Below are 24,378 nucleotides of genomic sequence, written 5' to 3' on the forward strand. Positions count from 1 at the left end.
ACCACACAGCACATTTCACCTAAATCCAAATGGATTTGTTATGGGTAAAAATGGACCCAGCCAAATTATAAATTAAAAAAACAATTTTATTACAGCGATCAAATTTGATCTGAGACAGACACAAGGAAAAGGACAGTGCCACAAGGAAAAGGGCAGGATTTCGGTGGTCAGCCTTTTCTTTCCATTCAAAGTCCCACATATTCATAAAGTCTCTTTTTTCTGTGTTGAGCTGAACAATCCAGTGTCCGGAAGCAATGGTACTCCTGATGGAGTTATGGGAACACTGCATTCAGATGCATCACCCTGGATGGTTCCAGTGATCCCAATCTTGGGTCATTGCCAGGATGATCATTGCTCTGGAGCTCCTGGATCACCTCGAGAAACGACCCATCTCTGGATGGGCAACATAAACTTGTAAATATACATAAATTAACTTGTAAATGAGGTTTTATCGGGGACCACTTTCCACATCTGTGAGACAACCCCCAGTACCAACTTGTACATTTTCTTCATAACATCAAATATTACATACATATCACTCTACCGGCCCGAATTATCTTTATTACATATAACATTTCTACCCTGTTATATGTAATAAATGTAATTCACACCAGTATAATATGATATGATATGTGTAATATTTGATATTGTTGCAAGCACACATGCCCACATTGGGAGTTGCCCCCACATATTTGAAAACTGGTCTGTGACAAAACCTCATTTACAAACTAATACATGTGGCTCGCCAGGAGATGGGTCGTTCCTTGAGGTGATACAAGAACAGAGATGGGTCGTTTCTCAAGGTGATACAAGAACAGAGGTAGGTCATTCCTTGAGGTGATAGAGGAACAGAGATGGGTCGTTCCTTGAGGTGATAGGGGAACAAAGATGGGTTGTTTCTCAAGGTGATAGAGGAACAGAGATGGGTCGTTCTTTGAGGTGATACAGGAACAGAGATGGGTCGTTCCTTGAGGTGATACAAGAACAGAGATGGGTCATTCCTTGAGGTGATAGAGGAACAGAGATGGGTCATTTCTCAAGGTGATAGAGGAACAAAGATGGGTTGTTTCTCAAGTTGATAGAGGAAGAGAGATGGGTCGTTCCTTGAGGTGATACAAGAACAGAGATGGGTCGTTCCTTGAGGTGATAGAGGAACAAGAGATGGGTCGTTCCTTGAGGTGATACAAGAACAGAGATGGGTCGTTTCTCAAGGTGATACAGGAGCAGAGATGGGTCGTTTCTCAAGGTGACAGAGGAACAGAGATGGGTCGATTCTCAAGGTGACAGAGGAACAGAGATGGGTCGTTCCTTGAGGTGATAGAGGAACAGAGATGGGTCGTTCCTTGAGGTGATACAAGAACAGAGATGGGTCATTCCTTGAGGTGATAGGGGAACAAAGATGGGTTGTTTCTCAAGGTGATAGAGGAACAGAGATGGGTCATTTCTCAAGGTGATACAGGAACAGAGATGGGTCGTTCCTTGAGGTGATACAGGAACAAGAGATGGGTCGTTCCTTGAGGTGATACAGAAACAGAGATGGGTCAATTCTCAAGGTGATAGAGGAACAAAGATGGGTCATTTCTCAAGGTGTACAGGAAAGCCTAGGCGCTGATCATCCCCCAACGACTCTAGATTGGGATCACAGAGATCATCCAGGCTGATACATCTGAATGCCTGTTCCAGCAACCCCATCAAGAAGATTCATCACCACCAGACCCTGAATTGTTCCACCCCAATGCAGAGAAAAGAGACTTTATGAATATGTGGGACTTTGAATGAAAAAAAAAGATGGATTGCCGAAATCCTGGCCTCGGGCAGAGTATTTCCTATAAAAACTGGTTGTACCAAGAGGGTGGTGTGTGGGCATTGAGGGAACCTCTGCCGAGGCTGTCCTCTCTGTGACACACCCAGTGCCAATCCCAGGCTCAGCACTGTCCTTTTCCTTGTAGAAAATTCTCAGAGAGAATTCAATCGCTGTAATAAAATTTTTATTTTTCATTTTTAATTTGGCTGGATCCATTTTTATCTACAACACCAGGGACCAGTTTCCACATCTGTGAGACAACCCCCAGTGCCAACTTGTACATTTTTTTAATAATATCAAATATTACAAACATATCACTCTAGTGGCACAAATTCTTTTTTACATATAACAGATTTCCACCCCATTAAATTTTTAATTTTTACTTTGTTTCACAGACAGCTCCCACTATCCCAGGCTGCTCCAAGCCTTGGGCACTTCCAGGGATGCAGGAGGAGCCACAGCTTCTCCCAGGGCTCACGGCGGCCACAGGATTCATGTCACGTTGATACACGGATGAAAAATTCAAACTTTAAAATTTTAATAAAGATTTGTAGGCAACAGTAATTTTTTATTTTTAGCACTGGACGTATTTTTCTTTACACCCCTTGGGGATTCTTGATCTTTTTTAATACCTCATACTAATTTACATATACACAGAATTTCACAATAGGTTAATGTATAGTTATCCTGTTGATTTTGAGTTACAATTTACAGTTAGCCTTTTGCACAGAGGACTCTCTAATCTCTTTGTCTATTTTTGCAGACTTCTTTTTTTAGTTTTAAGAGTTTAAGGAGCCTCTTTTATCTCTTTACCTTGGAGACTGCATTTTTTCTCTGTAGCTGTGCAAAAAACACCAATCACTTGGTTTTTAAAATTTTAAAAGTTTAATAATAATCAAATGGTTATAAAAATAATAATACAATTAGAGAAATAAAATTTAGAGTTAGGATAATTACAAGAAAATAAAAAGTAAAGAATTACGGACGTCTGGATGCTCTCGGACACTAAGCCACAAAAAGCATGACTTGTGAACAAAGGAATTACTTTTAAAACAATACCCTTGTTGTATATTCATATATTCTTCATGGTTATGCACACATTCTATTTAAAACAAGAAACTTTCTCTGTTGTATATCAACTGTTTCCTTTAATCCCCCAGGCGTCTTCGAGTCTGAGCAAGGCCTGAAGAAATTAGCTTCTTCTGATAAGAAAACAATAAATTCCTTTTCTTTGGAAGATTTAGGTGTTCCTTGAAGCAATTATCTCAATCCTAAAAAAAAAAACCTCCCCCCCCAGATACACAGTCTCTATTTTAACATTATGTTGGAACCTAAAACTATATTTAACACGCTAAGTTTTAGGTTCCAACATAATGTTAAAATAGAGACTGTGTATGTGGGGGGAGTTTTGTTTTTTTTTTAGGAATGAGATACTTGCTTCAAGGAACACCTAAATCTTCCAAAGAAAAGGAATTTATGATTCTTATCCATAATTTCTTCAGGCCTTGCTCAGACTCGAAGATGCCATAGAGATTAAAGGAAACAGTTGACATACAACAAATTTCTTGTTTTAAATAGAATGTATGCAGAATACAAAGAATATCTGAATATACAATAAGTGTACTGTTTTAAAAGTAATTCCTTTGTTCACAAGACATGCTTTTCATAATTTAGTGTCCGAGAGCATCCGTCCGTCCGTAATTCTTTACTTTTCATTGTCTTGTAATTACCTAACTCTAAACTTTATCACTTTAATTGCATTGCTATTTTTATAACAATTTTATTACTATTAAACTTTTTAAAAATTTAAAAACCGAGAGATTGGCGTTTTCCTCACAGCTCCTGCGCAGCACACATCACCTAAATCGAGATATAGATTTTAAAAGTTGTGACATTTTTAATTCCATTTGAACGCGGCGCGCGCCACCCGCCGGTCGCGCGCGCCGGGGGCCGGAAGTGGCGTCAGCACCGCGCGACCGGAAGCGGCGGCGTGAGGAGGAGGAGGAGGAAGGAGGAGGAAGGAGGAGGAGGCGGCGGCGGAGCGGCCGCGGTGAGTCCCGGCCCCTTCCCCTGCCCCTTCTCATCCCTTTTCCGCGTCCTTTTCCATGCTCCCCGTCCGCTGTCCCCTGCCCAAGCCGCCCCTTCAGCCGGCGGGGCCTTGCCGTGGGTTGCATCGCATCAATACGTGAATGTATCTCTGTGTGTGGGGGGGTTGTGTTTGTGTTGTGTGGCTGTAGCTGCTTCCAGCCCTGCCCCGGGAGAAGGGAATTGCACGGAAATGCTTCAGGGTTGGAGTCCCTCTGCTCCGGAGCCAGGCTGGGACAGCTGGGGGTGCTCACCTGGAGAAAAGAAGGGTCCAAGAAAAGCTCAGAGCCCCTTGCAGGGCCTGAAGGGGTTCCAGGAGAGCTGGGGAGGGACTGGGGACAAGGGATGGAGGGACAGGACACAGGGAATGGCTCCCACTGCCACAGGGCAGGGATGGATGGGATACTGGGAAGGAATGGATGGGAGATTGGGCAGGAATTGTTCCCTGTGAGGGTGGGAGGCCCTGGAATGGATTTCCCAGAGAAGCTGTGGCTGCCCCTGGATCGCTGGAAGTGCCCAAGGCCAGGTTGGACAGGGCTTGGAGCAACCTGGGATAGTGGGAAGTGTCCCTGGCCATGGCAGGGGGGTGGAATGAGATGATCTTTAAATCCCTTCCCACCCAAACCATTCTGTGATCTCAGAAAATAAAGAAAAAGCCTTTTCCAGCTGTGACAGTGAAACTGAGGTGAGCAGCTCCTCAAAGGGCATTCCCAGCCTGCTGGGCACAGCTCCAGAATTCCCTGGCTCCTTGGAGCTGCTGGAGGAAGGGAAAATTCTGGAGAGACCTGCCCAGAGGTGGGAGGGAGTTGGGATGTGAAGTGGGAAAGGGGAAGGGAAAAGGAAGGGAAAAGGAAGGGGAAGGGGAAGGGGAAGGGGAAGGAAAGGAAAGGAAAGGAAAGGAAAGGAAAGGAAAGGAAAGGAAAGGAAAGGAAAGGAAAGGAAAGGAAAGGAAAGGAAAGGAAAGGAAAGGAAAGGAAAGGAAAGGAAAGGAAAGGAAAAATGAAAGGGGGAAGGAAAGGGGGAAGGAAAGGGGGAAGGGAAGGAAAAAAGGGACAGGAAAAAGGAAAAAAGGGAAGGAAAGGGGAAGGAAAAAGGGGAAAGGGAAAAGGGGAAAGGGAAGAAAAAAGGAAAGGGGAAAGGGAAGGAGAAAGGGGAAAGGGAAGAAAAAAAGAAAGGGGAAAGGGAAGGAAAAAGGGGAAAGGGAAGGGAAAAGGAAATGAGAAATGGAAGGAAAAAGGAAAGAAAAAAGGGTAAAGGGAAGGGAAAAGGAAAGGGGAAAGGGAAGGAAAAAGGAAAGGAAAAAGGGGAAAGGGAAGAAAAAAGGAAAGGGGAAAGGGAAGGAAAAAGGGGAAAGGGAAGGAAAAAATCGATTGCTCAAGGCGAAAAGAGGCAAATCCAGGAAAGGTGTGGGTGAAGCTGGAAGAGAAATGGGCTGGAAACTGGAAAGATCACAAAGATTTGGGTCGGGGTGGATGAAAAGATGGACAAATCACTTGGAGCAGCCCCGTTGCCCTCGAGGGTGCTTGGAACTGTCTTGTCCCATCCCAGCCTCGCTCAGCTGTGTGTGGTCTTGTCTTTTTGGCTGGATTTGGAGCAAAGGAGGAGAGAAGCAATCTCTCCAGTGCCTGGATTCCCAAATGTGTCACAGCTCCACAGTCAATCCCTGGAGGATATTCTTAGCAGCACGCGCCTTCGGAGCCTTCACCAGGCCTTTGATTCCCTGACTGAGAAATGGGGCTGTTGTTGCTGGGAGGGGCTCTGGGAGCAGCAGGACTGCATTTCCTGGGGGGGATCACCTTTCCCAGCAGGGAGGAGTTGGTTTGTATAAATTACCTGGGTTTTGTTAGCAGAAAAATAGATGAAGACACTCAAAAGTCGTGTCGGACAAGGAAATCTCTGGAAAAGGCTCGCCTGAGTAAACCTGTTCTTGTTCAAGATGATTTTTGGAGCTTGATCCAGCCCCTCTAATGGTCCAAGCTCTGTGAGGTGCTGGGGGAGGAGATGTTAGAGGGGATTTCTCCTTCCCCCAGGCAGGTGCAGTCTGAGCCTTTCCCCTGTCTCCAGCATCTGTCACCTGCAGGAATGATCACTTTATCAGACATTCCTGATCTTTTATCAGACATTCATGTCTGATAAAAGGAGTGATTCTTTTATCAGACATTCTCCTGAACAGGAAATCCAGCACTTGGCTCAGGTTTTCCTGTCCAGCTTCTGAGGAGGCTTTTCCATTCCCTGCTCCTCAGACAGGCAGGAAGGGGCAGAGTCTCTCCTGCCTGGCACAATTTGACTTCTTGTGCTGGGATGGAGCAGCCTGGGGTCTGTGGGACAGAGCCTGATCTGCTCCTGGGGCTGCCTCAAGGTGCCCAGTGGGCTGTTGAGCAGCTCTCAATATTTACAAATCATCCTAAAAACACAGTGGCCTCTCTTGTACCCTCCTCCTTGCACGGCTCTCCCCACAAATCCACATTTCAGTTTGCCTTTCCTTTCCCCCGACCCCTCCAGAGCTTCTTGGTCCCCAGCCCAGTTGGTTTTTTCACCTCTCAGCTGAGGTGGTTTCTGCTCCAGCAGCTTCTCCTCCCTCTTGGCTGCTGTTTGCTGCCTCCAAGCTCTGCCCACGGAGCAGAGGATGCAAGGTGTCCTCATCTGCCTCAGTGGCACAGGATGCCCAGAGGAGCAGTGGATGTCCCATCCCTGGAAGTGTCCAAGGCCAGGGTGAGCAGGGCTTAGAGCAAACTGGGATAGTGGAAAATGTCCCTGGATCATGGGGGATGTGGCAATTCTTACACACCAAAAAAAAAAACAGTTTATGCTCAACCAGAGCCCCCATCCCACTGTGCTGCTCACACACCCCAAACCCACCTCTTCTACCCCAAAGTGCCCATTTTGCTGCTCACACACCCCAAACCCACCTGTTCTACCCCAAAGTGCCCATTTTGCTGCTCACACACCCCAAACCCACCTCTCCTGCCCCAAAGTGCCCATTTTGCTGCTGCAAAACTGAGTTTGCCTGCACTGGTCCCACATCTTGCTCCATCCCTGATCAGGAAGCTGTGGATCCAAGCAGAGCTCCCAGAGGTGTCCCTAAGGATTTATTTCCCTGTGTGGGGAGCAAAAAGTGTGTTGCAGTGGCAGCATCTCTGCCAGGCTTCGGCTTTCCTGATTGCCCAACTCCCTGTGGTGCAGAGGGGTTTTAAGGAAGTGGATAACACCTGTGTGATGGATATTTGGGTGGGTTAAGGATTTGAAATCTGACACCTGGTGCTTTATTATTTTTTTTTTTAAATCAGCATCTGAATCATGGTAAACAGGGCTGCTTTGGCAGGCAGTGCAGGCTGGCAGCACCCAGCTGGACTCCTACGGATTTCTCATCCTCACCCTCCGAGCTGTAGCTGCTTCAGGCAGGAGTTAGGAAGGCACCAGCCATTTTTAAGCCTCCTGTACCCTAAAACTCTGGGAAATGCTCTCAAATATGAAGCTTAAAACTCTGTTCCCCCTGGTTCTCAGCCTGGGATGTAGCATCACGTTATGATTTGTGTTACTTCTCCCCTGCTCTTCCCCCACATTTCTTCATTCCTCCGTCTGCAGGCTCTGGGCCAGTTTTCACTCTCTGCACTGGTTCTGTGGAGACTTTGCTCCACATCCTGTCTCCAGGTGCAAAGGGCAGTGTGGCACTCTGGATATTTGGACAACTTCTCAGGTGGTGGTCAGTGATTCAGACCACAATGACCAAAGCAGCAGAATGCTCTGTCTGAACACATAAAGCCTCTTGAAGCTGCAGCTCTTCTGCAAAAACACGTTTTCATTGTTCAGAATGAAAGAAAAGCAGCTCGGGTCTCTTAAAAACGAAAAAACAATTATTTTTTTTTCTTAACTCTCCTAGTCTGTGCCAGGAATCTTGTGTCTGCTGAGTAGCAGGCCATGCCTGGCTGCCTTCTACTCCAAGCCCAGGTCACCTGGGTGCTCATCCTGAGCTGCCTTTGCATGAGGTGACATTCCATAGTGGCTTTGCAGGGACCCAGCTGCCCTGGCCAGGGGAGGCACCGGCACCACCTCCCTTTGGGTAGCTGAAGGATTGATTAAAACTGTGAGGTGGAGGCCGCTGACTCTCCGTCTGCCCTTTTTTCAGTACCTGGAAGCAGTTCTGAGCCCCACTAAGTTGAGACCCATGGCTACGGTGCTAATGTGCCGAAGATTGCCCAGGCTGGGCAGGGTGACAGCGTTCTCCACCACAGCCAAGCGCAAGGCCGAGCGTGGGAGCAGCAAAAGCAAGAAGGAAAAGCCAGATAAGCCAGGAGCAGCCAAGACTGGGAGCCAGTCAGGGGCTACAATCCAGCTGCTGAAGCCACAGGACTACAGAGTGTGGTACAATCCAGCTGCCTATGCCAAAGGCTCCCAGCAGCACGCGGATAGGGACAGCAGCCAGGCCCTCGGTGACACGTTCACCAGCCCTGGCACTGCACAGGCTCTGCAGACATTCCCCACTGCCTCTTCCCAAGCTTTGGCACCTGTCAGGAATGCCATGCCCAAGCCCAAGCCCAAATCCAGCCCGCTCCTGGAGGAAACCGTCCTGGCCACGCCGTACAAGGAGGAAGCAGAGAAGGAAAACCGGGAACTGCACAACTCCAAGGAGGACCCCCGCGTGTTCCAGAAGGGGAGGCCTGAGTACAGAGCTCTCACCTGTGACAGTGCTGAGCCAGCACAGCCCCTCCCTGCAGAGGAAGGGGACTCGATTTTACAGAGTGTGGCGGGGTGTGAGGGCAGCCCGGGAATTCTCACGGATTATTTCCTCAAGCTGAGCCGTGTGTCAGCGGAGCGCCGCGCGGCGCTGCTGTCCGATCCCAGGTTCAGTGCCCTGTGTCACCGTGCTGTCACGGCCATCAGGCTGCTCAGCACCCCAGATCTCATCCAGATTTTAAAGGCTTGTGTCCCTTTGGCCGTGCCAGCCTCCCACCCCCTGCTCAACGCGTGCGAGGCCGAGTTCTGCCGGCGGGCGTGGGACATGGGCCTGGAGCAGCTGCTGCTGGTGGCGGATTGCTGGCGCTGCCTGGACCGCAGCGTGCCCTCCTACCTGGGCATTCTGTTCAGCTATGCCAACCTGCACTGGAAGGACCTCACCTTGCCCCAGTTTGTGCAGCTCCTTTACATCATCGGGGAAGGACGGAGGTCGCCCGCGGACTTGGCGCAGAAGGTGGAGAGCACGATCCTAAAGCACTTGGACGCCTTCACCTTGGAGGAGCTGGGTGCCATCTGCTTGGGGCTCTTCAAGTCCCTCAGTGGGATTTCTGAGCACGTCATGAGGAGGATTGCAGACAGGGTGTCCCTGCAGATGGAGGACATGAGCACCTACGCCTTGGTGAACGTGCTCAAGATGCTGCGCTACACCCGCATGGACCACCTGCCCCTCATGAGGGAGCTCGGGAGGGTGATTCCTGCTCGGATTCCTGCAACAAACATCCAGGGCATCATGCACATCACTCTTACCTATTCAGCCCTGCACTTCTTTGACGAGGATGTCTTGGCTGCTGTAGCCACCTCGTTGCCTTCCAAGGTGTCCTACTGCCGGAGTAAGGATGCTGCCAAATTCCTGTGGTCGTTTGGGTGCCTGGACTATGAACCTCCCAACGAGGAGGAGTTTTACTCCAGCTTGATAAAGCAATTGCATGCAAAACTCCATGAGTTTAGCAAGTTTCCAGAGCATCTCCTTACTGCTCTGCTTGGCCTGGCATTTGTCAAACGCTTCCCAGAGGAGCTGGTAGACTTTGCTTTGAGGAAGGAGTTTGTCCAGAAAACCAGAGGTAGCAAATATGAGCTCAACAAGGACCTGTTCACCCTTGGTAAGAGCGTGGAAATCGAGTGCCCGACCTACCAAGGCAGCCGCCTCACCCCTCAGCTTTGTCAGGAGTTCACTGAGATGGCCTCAGGCTTTGCAGAGCGGGAAATCTACGTCAGGCCTGAAATTGTGGAAGCCACATCCCTCCTGGAGAGCATGTTGGGAGGCCCTGAGTATGTGAAGAACCACATGATCCTGCCCCACACCAGGTCCAGCGACCTGGAGGTGCGTTTGGCCGCGGATGGACATCCCGTCCCTTTCAACTTCAAGAATCCTGTGACAGCCAGGAAGCTGAAAGACATGGGAATTAGTCTGACAGATGATTTAATGTCTCAGCTCATACAGGGCAGAGCTGATAACCAGAGTCCCACAGAAGTGGGAAACAAAGCCAGGATTCTCAGACAGGAGAGGGGGGACACAACGGGCACACCGTGCTTGGGTGGAGCCCTTTCTGCAGGTGCCACATCACAGGCTGAGCCTAAATCAGGGCTCTGGCAGCCTGGGCAAGTGAGGCTGGCCCTGCAGGTGTCCAACAGGAACCACTTCTGCTACGGCTCCAGGCGGCTGCTGGGGCTGCACTGCCTGAAGCGGCGGCAGCTGCGGCTGCTGGGCTACGTGGTGGTGGAGATTCCCTTCTGGGAGTGGTTCCCTCTGCTCAGGCGCACGCGCTCCGAGAAGCTCAGCTACCTCCACTACAAAGTGTTCTGCCCAGCTCTGCTCACCAGGGCTGGCTAATGGGGGCAAGGGCTTCTCCAGAGCCTCCCCAGTGCATCTCCGTGGCTGGGCACTGCTAAAACGGGCTCTGTGTGGCCATTTCTGCTCTGGTGACATCTGTACTTCCCTTGCTCTTCTTTTGTACCTGGATCCTCCAATGCTTCCACCATAAATAAAACCTCCTAATGATTCATTTTTCACTGTGAGTCCATCTTTATCCACCCTAAATGAGAGTGGTTGGGTTTGGCAGAGGATATTTAGTCATGAGGCTGCGCTGGGTGCCAGGAACACACACACATCTGTTTCCTCGTGTTTTCATCCCCATGGGGCTGGGACTGAGGGCACAGCCTGGGTTTCTCCTTTAGGATGGAACCTGGATACTGAGTGGGACTGAGGGTTAGGGTGCTCTGACCTCGGGACATTTATTTTGTGCTCCAGGGACTTTATTTGGTGCCCACCATGCACATTCCTTATGGCAGCAGCTCCATACTCCCACACAGCACACCAGGAAGGGTTGTGGTGACAAACTCCAGACAGTCTGGTTTGAAATTCCTTGTCCAAAACCACTGAGGATTTTTTTCAGGTCTGTGTTTCACTGCTTCAGTCCACAGATCTTTGTTCACCTTATGGAAGGCATACACTGAAGAGAGAGGGAAAAAAAAAAAAACCCAGCCATGGGTAAAAGCAACTCAGTGACTCAACTTTAGCCATGAGATTTGTAGCAGAGTCTTTCAACAGAAGGGAGTGCAGTGACTTGGAAATGCAGAATAATCCGTTTTCTTACTGAGATATTGAGACTGGAAAAATAAACCTGAGTCTCTCAGGTTCACAAACAGGAGAAATACCCATACAGAGCCCCTCATGTTGCAGAAGTCTTCAGCCCAGGAAAGAGAGGAGAGATAGAACAGGGGAGAATCTTGAGTTTTCCCAAGGAAGGGAGCAAGGAGAGTTGGTTTGCCACTTTTCATAGCACCAGTGCTGAGGGCCAAGTGAATTTACCACTTTTGGTTCAAAATGTGGCAAAAAGAGCAGTTTTGAGGCACAGCCTGTAGCTGAACTGTCAGTCTCCTACAAGAAGCGAGTGCCAAAAGTCAGACCAGTTTAAACAGTTCCCCACTGGCAGCCCAGTTCTGGAAACCTCTCAGACTCAGAAAGCCACGAAAGCAGTGTTGGAGGAGAGTTGGTGTGTGCTTGTCCTGCTGCTTGAGGAGCAGGAATTGCTCCTGATGGCTGCCAGACCAAATTTTGGGACAGAAGTGCTGCTCACCTGGCTGTTCCTCTTGTAAAGTTCACACCTGCTTCATTTTCAAGGCATTGTAACCAAGCTCTGCTCTCTGCAGGTGTGAATTCCAGGTTGGGCTGGGTTTGATCCGTGGGATTTGTGCCTTGAATTCCACCTTTCTCCTTGCAGATGCAGCACAGGGAGCTCATTAACTCTGCCTTTCCAATGTGCCCCAGGAAGGCAAATTTCATTTGGTCTGAACCAACAGATCAGTGGAAATTCATTAAAGAGCTGCTTGTTGTTGGAGGAGGCAGCGAGTCTCTGATTTGCAAGGTTGCCCAGGGCAGTGACATTTTTAAACTGGGGTTAACATGAGGTTAAAGCTCTCACCTCACAGATAATTTCATTCTTAAAAGGGATCTGAGACAGCCAATTCCAGTCACTTTTTTTTTTCCTTTTCAATGGGAAAGATGGTGTGTTCAGTTGAGTTTCTTTAATGAATGCTGGCAGAAGAATTTGGTGTTCAGATCCCAGACATCTCCCTCAGAGCTCTTCCATGCCCTCTGCTCCCTTGGAGTTATTTAACAGCAATTATTAATATTTTTGGTTAATCTTCATTCTCTGTGACAGCCTTCTGTGCTGTGCTGGTGTTTTTCTACACCTACAGAACTCCTGCATCTTTGATAAACCTTCAGATCTAGTTGCTGCTCTGTTCATAGGTGGTTTTAGTTAAAATAGCTGTTTTCTTTCTGCTTTTTCTCCACAGGCTCACTAATTAATATTAATGTAGGTTTTTTTTTTCTCCTAATCTCATCTGTCTACCACATTCATTTGGGTTTCATCTCTCCACCACATTCATTTGGTTTTATATTGGCTTCACCTTCTGGACTCAGATCTGAGCTGCATTTTAGGAAATCCCAAGCCTGTAACTCACCCAAAACACGAGTTCCTTTCACTGCTCATGGATATTCACTTCCTTTATTTTTAATTTTTTTTTTTTTCCCCAAGCTGACTCTGATGCTCAGCAAGTGAGCTCTCTCCAGCTGCCAAGATGGTAATAAACGCCTGTCTCCCACAGTTCAAGCCAAGAATTCACTGCAACAAGGTAAAATATTGATGAGGGGGTTTTGGGGAGTGGGAGGGATGGAGGGATTAGATGGAATTACCCTGGGTGGGGGAGCTTGTTCACTGCTCCTCTGGGATAATCAGCATCACTGCTGTGATGTGGCACACACTAAATAGTGGAGGGAAAAGCCCTGATTTTACAGGATTTCATAAGCAGACAGCACTATGTACCACCAGCTATAAATTCTTTGAGTTGAGATCCCTTTTTACCTGCAATATTCCAGCTTTCCCTCTGCCCACTGGAACTCACAGCTCTTGGTAGTGTGAAATTATTAATTAATGTGAAATTGTGAAGTGATAACTCGGTGAAGTTACTTTCCAAATATTCCTGGTTTCACTCAGCACATCAGAATCTCTTTAAGAAACTCAATTTTCATTCAAATCTGTTTTTTAGTTGTAAGTTTCCACACCAACTCACCCCAAAATCCAGGACAACCTTGGCTTTGTAAATACTGTGCTGCAAAAGCAGCAGTGCTGCAATTTGTTGTGGAGAGACCCAGCCATGCCACAGAGGTTTGGTGTGATTGTCATGATCAAGACCATATTAAACCGGTGGAATAAACATATTTTCCTTGTTTTTATTTGTCCATTCAGCAAATGCTGCAGATTTCTCAGGGTTTGGGGATTCCAGGAATAGGAATGGATTGAACCAGGCTGCCCAGGAGCAGAGCAGAGGGTGGGATTGGATGTTCCAAACCAGACCCAGCCTGGTTTGATGGATCTCCCTCAGGGATGGGTGAGGTGGCTCCCAGAGGCTGATTAACATCCAGAGTTCCTCTGGGACCCTGTAACTGTGATTCCAAGTGCATTTCCACGTGGATAAGCAGGCACAAAGAAAACCAGGAGACTCCCACCTGAAAAGGGAGACTGAAAGAGCAGACTCCATCTCCCCCACGCTCATCCTCTGCTCCCAGCCACCCTCTCCTCCTTGACTTATTTCACTGACCCAGCCAAAACCATGGATTATCCCTAATTTTCCACTCTTCCAGCAGTTAAGTCAGGTCTGCCCATGGTGACAGAGGGTGCGGGAAGAGGGGATGGAGGAGGGTGGGAGTGGGTCTGCTCTGCCTTACAGCAGGGATCTCCTGCCTGGCCTCAGCCTTGGCTCCTGGTTGATGTCACCCTGAGAATCTCTGGAAGTGCTTGTGAAATTGGCTTCCCTGTGTTTCCTTGCTCCAAATTAACCCCAGTTTTGTGCTGGCACGCAGATCTCTGCCGACGGCTACGAGGTGGAGAACCTGATCTCCGAGGACCTGGCCAGGAGGAACCGCGGCTTCCGCAGCGAGTACTTCATCAAACCCCCGGTGCACGTCACCATCTCCTTCCCCTTCAACATCGAGATCTGCAGGATCAACATCGACATCTCCTCCGGGGGCTGCCAGACCTTCTCCGGGCTGGAAGTTTACACCTCTACCTCATGCAACAAAACCTCGTGGCAGAGCCCTGGGGGGCAGTGCTCGGGTCTGGCCGGGCAGCCTGTGTCAGACAAGGACACCTTCACCCTGGTGGGCAAAGCTGTCTTAAAAAATCAGAGCAAAGTGACTTTTGGCCACAGAGGCTTCAAGCCGAGGCCTCCTTTCCATCAGATGGAAAATGTCTTCTCCTACCCCGGCTCGGTGTCCCAAGACCTCTGGAACAAAGGGCCGGCCTCGCTCAGCAACGTGTCCCACCTAAAAATCTGCATCACCCACGTGGCCGGGGGGGGCCTGCCCAGCATCAAGAGGCTGGAGGTGTGGGGACAGCCTGCCAAGTCCTGCCCACAGGAGGTGATCGAGGGCGTCTTCCAGGTGGCCTCCCAGTTCCTGGCTCAGGATGTCGGCAGCCTCAAGCCGGAGCTCTGGACGCCGATGGAGAGCGACTGCGTGCCCTTCAGTGCCAACGAGCAGCAGACCCTGCACAAGCTGGTGGATGTGGTCCAAGACATCCCTGAAGAATTCCTGGACCCCATCACCCTGGAGATCATGACTTTACCCATGCTCCTGCCCTCTGGGAAGGTGATTGACCAGAGCACCCTGGAGAAATGCAACCGGAGCGAGGCGTCCTGGGGCCGGGTTCCCAGCGATCCCTTCACGGGCGTGGCCTTCAGCCAGCACTCGCAGCCCCTACCTCACCCCACCCTCAAGGCCAGAATAGACCACTTCCTGCTGCAGCACAGCATCCCTGGCACCAACCTGCTGGGGAGGGCTCACGCCTTGGAGAGCCCAGTGCCCTCCTCCATCACCATGTCTTCTCTGAAAAGGAAAATGGACTGCATGGAACAGGGCTCCCTGCAGCCACCCTATTTTTCTGCTACAAACTTACTTGTCACGGCTACCTCAGAGAACTGTGCTAAAAAAATGAAAGCTGACAGTGACTCCCACTTGATCCAGATGGACTGTTCCACAGGTATCGTGGCTCCCCAGGTCACCTCTGTTCCTTGATGTTGGGACAGCCCCAGGCTGGGGTGACAAATCCAGTTCAAGTTCCCATCACACCTCTAGAAAGCTTCCAGGCTGTGTTTGGCTGGTGGAGCTGGGTTATTTCATCCACCTCCTCATGTTCCTTGTTCAATGTTTCACAGCCTTCGTTTGTTCAGGTCACCCTGTTCCCCTTTTAGTTTGGATTTCCTTTCTCTTCCTTCCATGTGGAGACAATATTTTTCTCACCATCCTGGTTTGAAGTTTCTTTATCCAGGGGGATTTATTTTGTCCTGCAAAAACAGGAAAAGAAATGCCTGGTGGTGCAGTGGTGATGGCACGGGGAGTCCTGGCTCATCATGAGGAGAGGAGTGGGAAGGAAAGCAGGAATGGGACAGAACAAACCCCAGCAAGGGAATTGCAGGGAGGAAGGACAGCTCAGCCTGGGGGAGACTTGCACAGAATTTGCAGGTGGTTAGGGCAGAAAACGTGGCAGAGGCTAAATGAGACAAGAAATGTGACTTGTGGCTGCAGGGGAAGGCAATGGGCACTGGTTTCCCTTCATCCATCCTTTTCTCAGTGATGTGGTAGCAGCACTGCTGGGAATGCAAAATATCCTGCAAACCTGAGGACACGGAGGCTCAGGTGGGACCTTGTTGCTGTCACCAACTCCCTGACAGGAGGGTGGAGCCAGGTGGGATTCGGGTGGGGCTGTGCTCCCAGGGAACAGGGACAGGAGGGAACGAGGGAAGAAGGGGAGAGTTAGGTTGGATTTTGGGAACAATTCTTTCACAGAAAGGGTTGTCCAGCCCTGGCACAGCTGCCCAGAGCAGTGGTGGAGTTCCCATCCCTGGAGGGATTTAAAAGATGTGTGGATGTGGCACCTGGGGGCAAAGGGTGTAAATCCAGTGTGGGGATATTTCATGATTGGCTCTCTGGGCAGGTAAACCCAATCTCCTGATCTGCTGTAACCCAGACCTGCTGGGACCTGTCACTGCCTTCACCCTTCTCTCCATCTGCCCAAAACATTTTTAGGACGAAGCTTAGTTTGATTTCAAATTAATTCTTCAGTTGAAAATAATTGATGTCGGGTGATACCAGGAAGAGTGGGGAGAAGTCAAACTGCACATTTCTGCTCTGCTCCCTCAGCCTAGAGCTCATTCCCTGTTTTAGGAGGAATTGTTGGTTATTTTGGCTGTGGAGGTGTGTGACAGCTCCCACCAGGATGTGCCCCAGCCCCACAGGAGCAGGAGGGTCCTGGAGCTCCCAGGGCAGCCGTGTCCATACATAAATAAAAGCAGAGTGCTCAGCCCATGGAGCTCCTGATTCACTGGATCATCAGCCTTGATTGGTGGAGGAAATGTGCAGCTCCAGTTGCGAGCTCTTCCTCTGGGAGATGGATTTAACAGAATTAGTGATGCAGACAACATTCTCTTAATGCTTCATCTTAATTAGCGCCGTCAGAGCTGCACAGGGCAGCCCTGCAGGGAGGGTCCAGCCCTGCCCTGTGCCTCAGAACTGGGACAGAGAGGGAAAAACAAGTCCCACAGATTTTATTAATGGTTTAAACGTTCTCTGTGAGCAAGGCTGGCAGCACTGGGCTGGGGTCCTCGGGATTTGGCTGAGATTTTAGGGAAAAACAGCCTCCTGGGTTATTGGGAGTTTGGCCCTTTTTCAGTCCTGCAAGCTTTTACAACTCCATGAAAGGAGGGTGCAGCCAGGTGGGGGTCAGGCTCTGTTCCAGGGAACAAGAGGAAATGGCCTCAGGGTGTGCCAGGAGAGGTTTAAGGTGGTATTAGGGAAAATTCCTTCATGGAAAGGGTTCTCCAGCCCTGGCACAGGCTGCCCATCCTGAAGGCATTTAAAAGCCATGTGGGTGTGGCACTTGGGGACATGATTTAGTGGTGGCCTTGGCAGTGCTGGACTTGATCTTGGAGGACTTTTCTAACCTAAATAATTCTGGTCCTGTATAAGTTGGCTCTGGGACACCACATGAATGGTGGTAATCCATAGGGCATTCCACCTCTAGGACCCAAAGGAGATGAGGCACTCCACCCCAAATCCCAGCCCCTTGGTGGGGAAAAACACCTCTCAACAAAACAAGTGGCAGGGCTCCTAAAATCATCCAAAGTCCAGAGCCAAGGCAGTGTTTGCGTCACAGATCCTTTTCCCCAGTATCTTCTTCCCCATCTATTTCTTGTCTTTGCAGACCTGGAGTTTGTTTCCCTTTGCAGACCTGGTCTCTATTTCCCTTTGCAGACCTGGTCCTTGTGTTTCCCTTTGCAGACCTGGTCTCTATTTCCCTTTGCAGACCTGGTCTCTATTTCCCTTTGCAGACCTGTCTCTGTTCCCTTTGCAGACCTGTCTCTGTTCCCTTTGCAGACCTGGTCCTTGTGTTTCCCTCTGCAGACCTGTCTCTGTTCCCTTTGCAGACCTGGTCCTCGTGTCTCCCTTTGCAGACCTGGTCTCTATTTCCCTTTGCAGACCTGGTCTCTATTTCCCTTTGCAGACCTGGTCTGTATTTCCCTTTGCAGACCTGTCTCTGTTCCCTTTGCAGACCTGGTCTGTATTTCCCTTTGCAGACCTGGTCTCTATTTCCCTTTGCAGACCTGGTCCTTGTGTTTCCCTTTGCAGACCTGGTCTCTATTTCCCTTTGCAGACCTGTCTCTGTTCCCTTTGCAGACCTGGTCCTTGTGTTTCCCTTTGCAGACCTGTCTCTGTTCCCTTTGCAGACCTGGTCCTTGTGTTTCCCTTTGCAGACCTGTCTCTGTTTCCTTTGCAGACCTGGTCCTTGTGTCTCCCTTTGCAGACCTGGTCTGTATTTCCCTTTGCAGACCTGGTCTCCATTTCCCTTTGCAGACCTGGTCCTTGTGTCTCCCTTTGCAGACCTGTCTCTGTTCCCTTTGCAGACCTGTCTCTGTTTTCTTTGCAGACTTGGTCTCTATTTCCCTTTGCAGACCTGGTCTCCATTTCCCTTTGCAGACCTGGTCCTTGTGTCTCCCTTTGCAGACCTGGTCTCTATTTCCCTTTGCAGACCTGGTCTCTATTTCCCTTTGCAGACATGGTCTCTATTTCCCTTTGCAGACCTGTCTCTGTTCCCTTTGCAGACCTGGTCCTTGTGCTTCCCTTTGCAGACCTGGTCTCTATTTCCCTTTGCAGACCTGGTCTCTATTTCCCTTTGCAGACATGGTCTCTATTTCCTTTTGCAGACCTGTCTCTGTTCCCTTTGCAGACCTGGTCCTTGTGTCTCCCTTTGCAGACCTGGTCTCTATTTCCCTTCGCAGACCTATCTCTGTTCCCTTTGCAGACCTGTCTCTGTTCCCTTTGCAGACCAGTCTCTATTTATTTCCCTTTGCAGACCTGTCTCTGTTCCCTTTGCAGACCTGGTGTCCCACGAGCAGAAGCTGTCGGAGAGCCTGGACTCTGCCCTGACCTCGGCTCTCAGCTCCATGCCCTCCTTCACGGCCAAGCTGATGAAGAGCCAGCAGCAGGCTCCAGGAGAGGGAGGCTGCAGCAGTTCCTGGAGCGTGGGCACAGTCCTTGGTGAGCAGCAGGCACCTCTGGAGCACCTCTGGGAGCTGGGTTAACAGGGAGCCTTGTTCAGACCCCAGATATTACATATTCCATATAAAAATATTACATTGTCTCCCAGCAAGCTTTACTTCACAATCCTTGCCTCTCTCAGCTGTTTTGCTGGTTTATTCTCCCACTGAGGCAGGTCAGACCTTGCTGACCCCCACAAGGTGTGGGATGCTGTCCATGCCCTGGGTCAGAGCAGGCTGTGGCACCAGTCCTGGGATTTTCCCGTGTTTTTGGCTGGCTGTGCTGCCCAGGGATGATCTGGGATGGACACAGGGCTCAGCCTGCTGCAGCTCAGTTCAGACTGTTCCCAGAGCTCTGCAGTTTGGGCTGAGAGGTTCAGTGTTGCCTGTGAGCTGCGTGGAGCAAGCTGAGGAGCTGCCACGTGGGTGGAGGTGCTGCAGGAGAGGTGTAAATCCAGCAAATGCTGCAGCCTTCCAGTGCTTGAAAGGGCCTTGGAAAAAAGAGGGAGAGTCACTTTTTATACAGACTGGACAAGGGGGAGTGTTTGTAAACTAAAAAAGTAGGGTGAGATTGGATTTGGGAAGAAATTATTCCCTGTGAGGGTGGGCACAGGGTGCCCAGAGAAGCTGTGGCTGCCCCTGGATCCCTGGAAGTGTCCAAGGCCAGGTTGGACAGGGCTTGGAGCAGCCTGGGACTGTGGAATGTGTCCCTGAACATGGCAGGAGGGTGGAATGGGATAGGCTTTATGATCCCTTCCAACCCAAACCATTCCATGATTCTTTGAAATACCGTGTGACATCCAGCCCTTAGCAGGAGCAGGTCACAGCAGCAACACCCCAGGCCAGCCAGCCTTGTCATGTGCCCAGAATCCCATCAGGATTGAGAGTACATAATCCAGGCCACCACGCCCACCCACCTGCTGCCCAGCCACTCATCCAGCTGTGTGTGCATTCCCAAAATTATTCTTTTGGGGTGCAGGGAAGCACTGAACCTTCAGATGTCCCTCCACATGTTCCGGCTTCTCTTCCCCTGGGTGAGGCTCTGCCTGGCCGTGGCTGAGAAGGGGCTTCAGAGGGACCCTGGGAAGGGCTCTGTCTGTCTGTCTGTCTGTCTGTCTGTCTGTTTTTCCCTCTCAAACAGCTTTTGCTGTTCCACAGTGACATTCATCTCTTCAGCTTTTTCCTGTCCCCGCTAAAATTGCTGCTGTTTGAGAGCTGAGTAGCCCTCGGTGGGTGGTGTGTGACAGGAATGCCAAGTGCCACCTCAGCCCTTCCACCTGGGAATGGCAGCGGAAGAGCGGCAGGGAGGATGATTTAGTCCAGTCAAAGTGAAAAGCCCTTTTTTACAGTCATCTGTCCTCAATTAAAAGCCTGATGGTGCAAGTGCTGATGTGATCCATCCCTTTCTGAGCACGCCCTGCCCTGGAAGCTGGACCTTTCCCTTTCCTCGTGGTAATAATGACAGGAAGCTGGCACAGTCCTGAGTCACAGCCGTGCCCTGAGCCTGCAGGACCTGGAGCCCTCAGACTGTGGCAGGAGGGGTGGCCCAGCCTGGGCTTCTCACACTCCCTGCCTAATCCACTTCTGTCCCTTCATTTTGTACTCTCAGGCTGTGCCAGGGGAGGTTCAGGCTGCACATGAGGAGGGATCAGACACTGGGAGGTGGTGGCATCACCAGGAAAGCCTGGGCACGGTGCTGTTGGTTCACTCAGTAATCCGAGGTTTTTTCCAACCTGCTGATTGTGTCATTCTGGATTTGCAGAGCACGGCAGGAGCGGCCAGACCCAGGGATGTGCTTCCTGTGGCAAATCCTTCTCCTGCTACTTCAAGGCAGAGCCCGTGTACCAGCTCCCCTGCGGGCACCTGGTGTGCCGGCCCTGCCTGGCCGAGCGCCAGAAGGCTCCGGCCTCCCCCATCCACTGTGGGAGCTGCAAGAGGCCGGTGGCCACGCAGGACGTCAGGAGGGTTCACTTCTGAGCCCAGCTGAGTGCCCCGTGTCCCCACGGAGCCACCAGGAGAGCCGGAGAGGGGACAGCACTCTGTTGTCTGGTGGGGTGTGGGGGGTTAGAGCGCGGCGCCGGAGCCCCAGGAGGACAAAAGCCATAGCTTCTTTATCAAGGAATATGTATTTATCCAGGACCGGTCTCCACCACTGCCCCGGGGCTCAGAGGTTTAGCACAGGTGCCTTTTGGACCAGCTCAGCTTCCCCCCCGTGAGTTCACGCCACGTTTGACCAGCAGCCACCCGGTTGTGGAGCAGGTAAAGTCCTCGTGAGTGACAACACACACCGAGCCCCCTCTGACTTCCTCCCCTTCCCCACCTGCCCTCCCCTCCCTGCTGGGAGCGTCTCTCATCCTGGAATCAGCAGCGAGAGGCCGTGCTTGAGGTGTGAGGAGCTGGCAGTGATCCCACCCTGCCCATCCAGACTCTTGTAGAAAAGCCATCCCGTCCCACCCTCTCGGTTGATGTCGTGTGACCAGCCCAGCTCCTGGCTGGCTGATAGACATTTAAGCCTTAATAAAACGTTTAAAGTCAGGTTCTCTCTCTCTGGCTCCTAATTGGTCTCATCCTGAGGTTTAATGATGTCGTGGAGTGAATCTCTTGGCAGAGGAGGAAATAAACGGGCTGGGAAAAGCCAAACCAACACAGAGGAGCTGCAGACCAGGGGGTTTCAGCCTCGTGTGTCACAGGGATGAGACTCAGACACCTGCACCCATGGGGGCTTCAGAGAGCTCAGAAAAAAGCCAGACAAAAAATGACTTGGGTATGTACTGTCCTGGATGTGCTGGGGTAAGGTGACATCAAAGGGTTTGTCACCTCCACAACCCCCTGCTGGTGCCACCTAATTGATGTTCTGGCCCATAAGGAGTCTGCAGCTGACTCAGCTCACTTTTGTCACACCTTTATTTGCTCTCAAAAGGCGCCTGAGCAAAGTTGTGTTCCTGGCACGGGAAGGAGATGCTCATCCCAAGGAGCTGCTCATCCCCTGGAACGCAGCTCTGTGCTGGCCCCACGCTGATCCTGGCTCTGTCTGCGTCAGCAGGAGTTACAGCCCCTCTCCATTCTGAGCAAAAATAGAAAATCACACCTTTTAAATTAATAAACACTCAGAAAATAGGCACAAAATTCCTAAAAACCCCACGATTCAGAGGCAGTAAATCCACCCCATTGTTTCGTGTTTGCCGTGTTTCGTGTTTGCCGTGAGCCATCCCGGGGTGATTCAGCTCTCACAATCCCCCTGGGGAAAGAGAGAGGATGGGTGGCTGCCTTGGATCCCAGAGGCATCACCTTCTCCAGAGCCAGCAAAGCTTGGATGCTTCCAAAGCCCCCGCTTCTGACAGCTTCTCCAGTGCCCAAAATTTCCTCGTGGTGTCTTGAGGGTGGGCAGTGATGCAGGTGGGATCCCAAATCACCTCCAGGTTCCCTTTGTTCTGCAGGGAGGAGCAGGGTTGGAAGGGAAGGGTGGTGTTGGGACATCAGCTCCCCCTCCCTGCTCAGAGCAGGGCTCATCTCCACCTCACTGCAGCTTCTCAGAGCCTTCACCCCCCAATTTCTCCTCCTGAACCCTCTGGGACCCTTGGGCAGCACATTTCACCCGCTGTGTCCCCTCTTGCAGGGGATCCAGGGATGAGTTTCCCTCTGCACCCACATCTTGGAGCTCAGGGAAGGATCACCTGCCCCAGCTGGGTGCGAGTCCCCCTCATCCCAGAGCACTGAAACCCCCGTGGGCTGCAGGGACCCTCTCTGCACCCCAAGGTGTGGGAGGTGACACAGAGCCAGCAATTTCCTCTGCCTGGACCCACAGCAATCCCTCTTTAGCTCCCACATGGATGCCACCAGCACGTTTATCCCCAGCATCAAGCCTGTCCTCTCACTGGGAGCTGGGGAATGGAATTGATTCAGCCTGAGCAATTTCCTCTAATGCTGCCCTTCAAGCATTTTTTGGACAAATCCATCCCTTGTCGGTCAGTGACCTCCCAGCGTGACGTCCACATCCCAGCAGGACGGATTTGGTCGTGGAAATGATCAAAGCAGTGCCCCAGCCAATCTTGACGCTGCCTGTGCTGCCTTTAAAGAGGCATCAAAGCTGTTTTCCAGCTGTCAGAGAAGCAGAGGAGCATCTTTATCTGTGATGTGAGGGGAGGAGGTGCAGGATCCCCCTCCCCACCACCCGTCAGCCACGGGGCCAGTGACAGTGACAGATCAATTTGAGGAGCATTAGAGCTGCCAGGCAGGAGCAGGGAGCTCTCCCTTGCCAGCCTGACCCTCTCCATGTGACATCTTCAAAAAATTTTTCCTTCCCTGCTGCATCCCCCTCCAGGAGCAGCAAAGGCTGGAAATCTGGAAATGCACAAATCAGTGAAATTCATCCCGTTTTCCAACATCCTGTGGTTTATCCTGGTTAAATGTTGTCACTCTCATTTATCCTGGTTAAACTGGGAGCTCTGTGTGCTGCAGCCAAGCTCCATCACCTCCATCCCTTCTCCTGCCTCCAAAAGGGCTCTCACAAACCTCGCTGGGGGCTCCAGAGCTAACGAAGCTCCTGCTGTTAATGAAGGAAAGGGGAGGTTCAGATTGGATAGCTGAGAAGATTTCCTCCTGGAAAGGGCAGTCAGGCACTGGCACAGCTGCCCAGGGAAGTGGTGGCATCCTCATCCCTGGAGGGGTTTAAAAAACATGTGGCTGTGGCACTTGGGGACATGGGGCAGTGGTGGCCTTGGCAGTGCTGGGGCAATGATTGGACTCAATGATCTCGGAGAGCTTTTCCAACCTCAAAGATTCCATGATTTCCATGGCTGAGCCCCTCTGGCAGCCCCAACCCCTTTGCTGGTGTCAACAAGAAAAGCCAGGGAATCTCAGGAAAACGGGAAACTGGACAAGACAAACACAGATCTGAACCAATGTGGTTAATCAAACATTCTCTGTTCATTTGAGATAAGATGGTAGTTTATATCAGCTTCTACGTAGTTTACAGAAACAAAGACACTCCAGTAGGCTAACATTGTTTACCTTTTCCTTAAAATGGCTTGAGCCTTACACTATAAACCTATACTAATTCACACCCAAACAGCCCAGTGGTCCCCATCACACCTTAAGACTATTTTTATCTGTGCCACAAACTCTGAATTTCTAACCGTGCCACAAACTCTGAATTTCTAACTGCGTCAGAGGCCTGAAGGCCTCACAAAGCCCAAATCTGAGGCCTAGACTGGAGTAGCTCAAACCTCATAACTCATGTCCTCTTTCTCTCAACAATGCTGCAACAAACAAGAGCTGGGGCTGTGTTTCAGCTGAGTGAGGGGCAGGTTTGAGGGTGCTGCCCCATTCCCAGCCTGGTCAGGCCTTTGGGATTTCCCTCATTGCCGAGGGGAGCTGGGATAGGGATGGCAGCCACAGCCCGTGGGCGTTGTTGGGAGATCAGGGGAGGAGCAGGGATGTGGCAGAGCAAACCCAGTGCTGGGGACACAGAGAAGGGGCGCTGGGGCTGGTGTTGGAGGATTTGGGGTCGGACTGGGAGTAGCCCCAAGGCCTGGGTTGGGAGCAGGGTGTGGGATGGGGGTTCGGCAGTACCCTGGATACCAGGGAGCATCACAGCCCAGCAGGGCTGGCTCTACCCACCCCTGGGAAACCCATGACTCACCCCAGGTGACCCCAACATT

At 50.8% G+C, this 24,378-nt stretch overlaps 2 protein-coding genes across 2 annotated transcripts; both read left to right on the forward strand.

Annotated features, from left to right (window-relative positions):
* The first annotated feature begins 3,768 nt into the window (after positions 1 to 3,768).
* On the forward strand, positions 3,769 to 21,253 carry UBOX5 (U-box domain containing 5). The gene is made up of 5 exons (XM_072927888.1): positions 3,769 to 3,854; positions 12,664 to 12,760; positions 13,989 to 15,165; positions 18,558 to 18,719; positions 20,481 to 21,253. Exons 2-5 carry the CDS (start codon positions 12,707 to 12,709, stop codon positions 20,693 to 20,695), a joined length of 1,608 nt encoding a protein of 535 aa, XP_072783989.1. The 5' UTR covers positions 3,769 to 3,854; positions 12,664 to 12,706; the 3' UTR covers positions 20,696 to 21,253.
* On the forward strand, positions 3,793 to 10,633 carry FASTKD5 (FAST kinase domains 5). The gene is made up of 2 exons (XM_030270472.4): positions 3,793 to 3,854; positions 8,016 to 10,633. The coding sequence occupies exon 2, from the start codon at positions 8,055 to 8,057 to the stop codon at positions 10,452 to 10,454; it is 2,400 nt and encodes a 799-aa protein (XP_030126332.4). The 5' UTR covers positions 3,793 to 3,854; positions 8,016 to 8,054; the 3' UTR covers positions 10,455 to 10,633.
* Positions 21,254 to 24,378: the final 3,125 nt, after the last annotated feature.

This window comes from Taeniopygia guttata, chromosome 4 (assembly GCF_048771995.1).
Source record: "Taeniopygia guttata chromosome 4, bTaeGut7.mat, whole genome shotgun sequence".
Taxonomy (NCBI): Eukaryota; Metazoa; Chordata; class Aves; order Passeriformes; family Estrildidae; genus Taeniopygia; species Taeniopygia guttata.